This window comes from Diceros bicornis, chromosome 4 (genome assembly GCF_020826845.1).
Source record: "Diceros bicornis minor isolate mBicDic1 chromosome 4, mDicBic1.mat.cur, whole genome shotgun sequence".
Taxonomy (NCBI): Eukaryota; Metazoa; Chordata; class Mammalia; order Perissodactyla; family Rhinocerotidae; genus Diceros; species Diceros bicornis.
Genome location: NC_080743.1, coordinates 43,462,585 through 43,470,033, shown reverse-complemented (window position 1 = coordinate 43,470,033; position 7,449 = coordinate 43,462,585). Strand labels below are relative to the sequence as shown.

At 55.0% G+C, this 7,449-nt stretch overlaps 1 protein-coding gene across 1 annotated transcript; it reads right to left on the bottom strand.

The window, feature by feature from the left end:
* Nucleotides 1-244: 244 nt before the first annotated feature.
* Nucleotides 245-6,073, bottom strand: PROK1 (prokineticin 1). The gene is made up of 3 exons (XM_058537190.1): nucleotides 6,002-6,073; nucleotides 2,922-3,047; nucleotides 245-1,274 (listed from the first exon to the last, which is right to left on the bottom strand). Exons 1-3 carry the CDS (start codon nucleotides 6,071-6,073, stop codon nucleotides 1,155-1,157), a joined length of 318 nt encoding a protein of 105 aa, XP_058393173.1. The 3' UTR covers nucleotides 245-1,154.
* Nucleotides 6,074-7,449: the final 1,376 nt, after the last annotated feature.

Here is a 7,449-nt window from a genome sequence, read left to right as displayed (position 1 = left end):
GTGAGCCTCGGGTGGGGTGCAGCTGTGAGGTGCTGAGTGGGCTGGGCCAGCGCTTTGAACGAGGGTGGAGGCCAGGGACACCACCCCTGACAAACCGCTTTGAACTTCAGGAAGCCCGTGCTCTCCAGGGAAGATGCTGACTGGGTGAGGGGCCTGTGCTGCCTGGCTGTCGTCCTTGGGTGGTCTTTGCCTTCCTGTGACCCCGCCTGCTCCGCCCCTCCCCCCACCCCCTGCTGCAGCTGGGTAGAAGCGAGTCCTCCTCAAGGTCACAGACCTGCTCTCAGGGGCTGATGCTTGGAGCCCAGCTGCTTAAGCTAACTCCCTAATTGCCTCCTAAAATGTCAATAGCTGATTAGACTGACGGCCACCATCTGCATTTTAATGGGGAGGCTGTGGGAATTGAGGGCTCCACAAGTTGACATTAGAGTGTGCTAGGAGGGCCTTGAGGCATTGCAATTCTGGCCTAGCGGGCAGGCCACAGTCTGGTCACGACAGGGGCGGCCCGAGGCTGACTGACCTCCCTGGCTCCCCACACCTGAGTCAAGGTCACTGTCCACTGCCCTCTGGGAAGGGGTGACCTTGGGCCTGTGGCCTACAAATAAGGAGCTAGTCCATCAAAGGAATAGGTCACCTCTCAGGTTGATCCTCACAGGCCTCAAAAAAAGGGACTGAGGCTCAGGCCAGGACCTGTGACTCCAGCCTGGCACCCAAGGATCTGTGGGGGGAATGTCCAGTCCAGGCAGAGGAGCACGTGCAGGGAGGGAGAGCGGCAGGGCCCAGGGAGGAGGACAGGTCACCTCTGAGGAGAGGAAGGGTGCGCGAGGCAGGGATCAGGGAAAAGAATACCCTTCCTGATACTTACACCCCTCAGGCAGCCTGAGCCGTGGAGAGAACCAGCCAGGCTTCCTCCAGGACCACAGCCATAGCTGGGACACCCTCAGGCCGGCCTGGTGGACCGTGTCACGGGTGTCGTGTGTCTGCACACATGCGCATGTGCACTAGGAAGGAGGGATCAAGGTGGGCAGTGTGGGGAGAGGGGACGGGGGCAGCTGGGGGGAAGCCGGGCCATGTGGCAGAAATAAAAGTCTATAAGAGACGGCCCGAGGCTGTGCTCAGGAAGAGGCCCGGTGGGTGTCCTGAGACCAGACAAGCTCCTAAAAGTTGAGGCCCTTCAGGTCCCCGGAGCAGCGGTACCTGCCGTCCAGGAACCTGGCGCACAGCAGGTTGGGCAGGCAGGGACATGTGTGGTGCCGGCGTTTTCTGAAGAAGGGGATCTGGGGAGAGAGGAGAGGACGGATGACACCTTCACCAAAGGGGCGTGGCCTCCTGGCAGGAGCCTCTGGTCAGCCCAGCCCTGGCCAATGTATCATCACCCCACCCCAGCACAATAAGAGCTACGAGAGACGAGGAAACTGAGGCACAGAGTGGCTAAGCAACGTGCCAAGATCACACAGCTAATTCGTGGAGGAGCCAGGATTTTAACACAGGCAATCTGGCTCTCAAGACCATGTGATCAGCCACAGTACAATGCTGTCCACCCCCAAGCCTAAAACCCCACAACCCCCAACACTGCCACCCAGGTCCCCTCACTGACCCAGCACACTTATGCACGCACACACTCATGCACACGTTCATTGATTGAATATCACTTATAGCTCACCCATTATGTGCTCGACACTGGTGAGTGCCGGGGATGCAGCTGGACAGACAGACACATCTCTGCCCTGTGACTCACACCCAGAGGAGTGCTGAGCCACTGAGCTTTCCGCAAGGGGGGTGGAACAGGAGCAGTTAGGAGCATAGGTAGTGTCAGATTGCCTGGGTTCAAATCCCTGATCTGCCACTTCCCAGCTACGTGACAACTGACAAGTTATTTAACCTCTCTGTGCCTCAACTTTATTATCTGTAAAATGGGTTAATAATTGCACCTACCTGATATGGTTGTAAAGAGGTTTAAACTACATATTTACAAAAGGCACTTAGTATGAAGAGGGGAACCTAGTAAGCCCTCGGCTTTAGCTTTTATTACCACTGTTGTCCCCTTTGGGAATACAAATCTGTAGCTGAACCACCTCACACACCCCAAGGGACAAGGACTGCTGCTCTGGCCCGTCTTATCTCCCCGCGCCTCCTCGTCCCCCAGGTGGGCCCTGATTGGGAGGGAGACTACTGGAGGATGCCCTGAGCCCAGATGAAACTGGGGCCCCTGGGGGCATGCACGTCCCACAGGAACACCAAGGACCCTTTAACCACACGAAGCCAGGAAAGGGGGCTGGCAAGCCTGGGCTCCGCGCAGGCCCCGCCCCGCTCCTGCTGCTTCCCTCGCCCACGTGCAGGCCCCTCCCTGCTTTGCCCGACCCATCAGAAGCAAAGGCCCGTGGCCCTGCTTTGCCCTCTGGGCTGGGAGCTGGCTGTCACGGGTGAGCTGGACAGGAGCAAGGTGCCTAGAGCACAAAAGAGTGAGTGCCTCCTTACCGTGTGTGCCCTACACCCCGGCTGGCCTCACCCTAGGCCGGCCCTGGATGGAAGGCCGTTTTCCAGGGCTTATTTCCTGTGCTTAGGGGGAAGTTCTTATGGAGCAAAGGGCCTTCGGGACCCTTTCAAAACCTGAATGTGTCAGATCCAAAAGAGACTTTAAGGGTAATTGGTCCACTCCCCTCGTTGTATACGTGAGGTGACTGCAGCCCAGAGCAGTTATGCTAATTGCCCAAGACCCCTCAGCAAATGAGGAGCTGGGGTCCCAGCCTCTAGATGTACAGGCTGTGTGATTAGCACCCACACTCCACCCCAGGCTCCCCCAAAAAGCAAGGAGGTAGTGCCCAGCGTGAGTGAGATATTACTAGAGCTGGAGCCAGAAAACTGCGGTTCCGGTCCCCACCCTGCCTCGCCTGCTGTGTGCCCCGAGCAGGTTGGCGCAGTACCTTATGGCTGCCAGGGTGGCAGTCCTCTCCTGCCCGCCCCAGAGGCGTGCACATGCGCAGCCCGCGCAGCCACAGGCTGACCGCACAGCAGGTGCCCGGCCAGCACTGGACGTCCTGCTCACAGGCCTGCGGGGAGAGACAGAGGGGGGGGCCTTAGTGCCTGTTAGTGGCCACCCGGAGAAACCAGAAGGAAAAGGTACATCCAAAACCCCTTTGTTGGGGGGCGGGCAGGAGGAGGGTCTGAGAGCAGCCTCCATCCCCCCTCAGACTCGCAGGACACCTTGGGCTGTGCATCATTATTGCCCCTGCTCCCTTCATGGCAGGAGGCTCAGGGCTCAGCAGGACGTCAGACCTGGATCTGAGGAACCCTCCTAGCTCCTCTGAGGCCACTCAGTACGGAGGCAGTCCTCCTTTTCTGACAAGCCTAGAGGTCAGGAGACATAGCTTTCCTAGCGCCGGTAGGTGCTCAGTGGATGCTGGTGGAGCTGAATTAGTTTGAACTCATAGAGCAGGGAGGGGCTCTGACGGCCCCAGCTCCTAGGTGGTCAGTGCTGAGTTTCCTTGGAAGGGGGCTCTCCAGCCCTGACCCTGCACCCGGGGTTGGTGCCTTCACTCCCCACATTGGCACTCCCTTGGCCCTCACCAGAAGACCAGGCTCATCTGAGGTGCCAGCGCCCCACAGACCAGATATCTCCCCCAGTGCTTCTCTGCTGGCCTCCCTGACCCCCAGATAGGGATGGACCCTCCGGGCTGGGCTCCCAGAATAGAGACTGAGTGGCCCTGCCTGGTTTCTGCAAGGTGCCATTTGTAAAGAAGACCACACAAGCCCACTTTTGACAGAAGCCTGGATTGAGGAAAAGAGAACTCTGAACTGCTCCAGACCCAAGGGGGGCCACGATGGAGAAGCACCCAAACTTTCCACTTCCAGAGAAGCTTTGCGGCTTTTCTGAGCTGAAGTTCAGAGCTGTGTCTTGGTTCCCTCTTCTTCTCCAACAGAAGGCCATGGAGCACCCTCTGGCTGCCCATGGGGGACGTGGCAGGAACTGGAAGCTCCCAACCCGCTTGCCTCCAGGAGGGAAGTGGGGGATGCTGGGGCTGCTTGTCACTCAGAGGAGGTGCAGGTGGTGGTCACCTGGCCGTGCCAGTCTCCAGCCTCTTGAGGGCACATCTCACACACTGACCAGCCCCTGAAAGCTCAGGGGTAAGCCCAAGTAGACCCCACCCGACTCTCCTCCCACAGAGGTGGGCTGTCACTGTCCCACTGTGGGAGGAGGGACCACCCAGGCCTGAATTCAGGAGGTCGCAGTCCAGGGAGCAGGGTAGTGTGGAGATGGTAGAATAGCGGCCTTCCTGAGAGTCCCACTGGGGGCCCCAGTGGGACTAAGACAGGGCATGGGGAGGGGAGGGAGGCTGGGAGGCCCGACCTGCCTTCTGCGCCCGGTTCTAACCGCCCACATCTGTCGTGCATTCCTCGTGCCCTAGCTTTCTCTCTCAATGTGCTTTTCAAAGGGGCCCCTTGACGGCTTTACCAGGAGGATGCTTTCCCACGTCTCTCAGAGCTGCTTCCTGCTGCCACTCTGGGCCAGATGTCAGAGCTCACGCGGTGAGGGACCTGAGTTTGGAGTCACCCTGCTGCTCGAATCTCAGTGGGGTACCCATGGCTTCCCTCCTCTGCCCTTACCCTCCCGGATCTTCACGCTGCACAATAGGAGGACGGCCTCCAGGGGTGTACACTCATTCCGTATAATTCCACCCGAACCATTTTATTTATGCTCTGGGTCTCAATGGCACTGGCTTTCCTTTAATATTTGCTCTTCTTTGAAACTCAGTCTTTTTTCTCTAAAAAGGAGAAGAAAGCAATTTTCCTTTCTATGAAAATTAAAACTAATCCGATTCCAGGAATTGTTTGGCATTTCTCTACATTTCCATTCTCTATGTAAAAAGTTGGGAGAGGTTGAAATAAAAATGAATTTCTCTCTCTTTTTTTCTAGTGGCTTTTATCTGGAAAGCGCTCGGGTGACGAGTTACTTTCTGTTTTAATAAGAATGGTCCCACCACCATAACACCACCTGTGCCCCATTTGAGGGTGTTCCACGTAAAGCCAAACTTCTGAGAGAGGACCACAGCCTGAGGATTTTGAACACTGAAGTGTGCAGTGCCCATGTGGGCAGAAGCTCTGCTGTGGGGCTGGATTTCTCCTGTTATCTGAGGCCTGCTTTTGGGGACACTCAGCCAAACGTTGGTGTCGCCCATATTCCTATCAGAACTGGGCACAGAGTGAAAACACACAGTGATGGAAAGAAAGAGATTCAAGAGTAAAGAGGGGCTGGCCTGGTGGCTTAGCTGTTAAGTTTGCACACTCCGCTTCAGGGCTTCGTTGGCCCGGGGTTCTCAGGTTTGGATCCCGGCGTGGACCTACGCACCGCTTGTCAAGCCATGCTGTGGTGGCGTCCCATATATACAGTAGAGGAAGATGGGCACAGATGTTAGCCCAGGGCCAATCTTCCTCAGCAAAAAGAGGAGGATTGGCAACAGATGTTAGCTCAGGGCTAATCTTCCTCAAAAAAAAAAAGAAAAAAAGAGTAAAGAGATTCAAGACAGGCTTTCCTAAGAGTAGAGACAGCGGAGGTTAAACGTACCCAGTAGAAGTTAATAAGATCACCACCTTTAACGAAGTCAACATGCTGTATAAATTAGACTTGGCACGTGGACCAGACAGTATATGAAAACCAAAACTTACACAAAACATAAATTAGGGGGTGCTAATCCACTTTGTAAAGGAATCCCTTATTACACAATAGGAATCCTCATTTTACCAAAGAACTGAACTTCAAAATTTTCAACGCTCTCCTAATGCATTGAAAACAGGATTGATTTACACACGGCTTCTCAAAAGCAGATATCCTTTAGCAGGGTGAGGTGTAACGAAGGGGAGAATCATGTGGGATCCCTCTTGGAAGTGCTGTCTGATGGCTAACACCCCGTCCTTTTGGTCTGCCTCCTGTGTGGTTCCTGCTTCCCCTCTCATGCAGACCCTGACACCCTCCCAAAACCCAGGCAGAGACTGTGAGAGGACTTACCCCCGTGATCACGGCACAGTCGGACACAGTCACCAGGAGGAGCATGAATGAGACTCCCATGGCACCTCTCATGGTCACTCGGGGTGAAGGCAAACACTGCCCACTCAGCTTCCTCCCACTCAGCCTGGTGCCACCAGCTGGGAAGGCCAGGAGCTCCGGCCCCCTCCTTCCTCCTAGATTTATATGGGCCGATTCAGGCTGCCTGTGGACGCCGGTCTCCTCTCTTCCCTTCCCCATCACCAGTGTTATTCAGATGATCTCAGACACGAAGATGAGACCTGCATCCCTAATGACATCAAATCACCATCAAAACCAATAAAAATGAACACATCGGGGGCTTTGACAGTTGCTGTAACTCTCCAAAGAACGCAGCGATCCATGAGTTATGCACCTTGCACTCCATAGTCTTCTCTGCCTCTGGGGGGTCCTTCTGTTTTGCTTGGGGTAGGGGTAGGGCTTTGGGAATTAATTAAGGGATTTGCAGCATCACCATTTATCCTTCCCTGCACCAAACCGTGCAACATATAAGACCATCCGTTCCCTCACATTCAAGCCAGCAAGAACTATCTGGGCATATACTGTCGGCTCAGCACGGAGTTGGCGGCTGAGAGGACACAATGGGTAAGGCAGTGTCTCTGGTCCTCTAGAAGGTTAAAATTCCAATGGGGAGACATGAGATGGTGAGACAACAAGGTCAGACTGTGGGGTTGATGTTCCTGAGAGGCGCACATAAGGACGTGCTCTCTAACAAGCTCAGGATGCACACCGAGTGTCACTTGGTACAGGAACCAAAGGCCAGAAGATAAGCCAGCACGCAGATCCCTGCAGAGAAGCGTGCTTGAGCTGGAATGCAGCTGAGAGGTACCAGGAGCCACACTGTGCCTTCCTGTTTTGTGAGTGAGCGTGAGAGTGGCCTCATCTACAGGCGAGCAAATACCGTGGGCTCAGACGCCAGTCTTGTGGGAAGTGGACTTTGGGCATGGCCCCCCTGGTCTCAAACACCCCCCCACCCCAGTGCGAGACAGCCCAGAGATTGCTCCCGGGATACTCTGTCTGACAATTCGACTTCCCTCCACAGTGATAAGAGCCATCATTTCCCAAGGTCCGTCCTGCAATGTGTTAATAGGCGCTACACACACAAATGAATAAATAAAAGATCTCTACAGCCAAAGCTTTGAGAAACACTGATTCCACAAGTTCGACCAGCTTTTTCACTGCAGGAATTCTCAGGGTCTTTCATACGCCAGCAAGCGTTTGAAACACCAAGCAGGGAAATGCAACGTGTCGTATTTCCCACACAGATTCATCCACAAAACGCTTTCTTGGAGTGTCTCAGGGGAAGAGGGCTTCCACACAGAAAGGTCGACAGATGTGCATGAGTGCAGAGAGAGGACCTAGCACAGCAGCTAAGAGCTAGACCCCAAAGACAGACGTTTGGCTTCTGATCC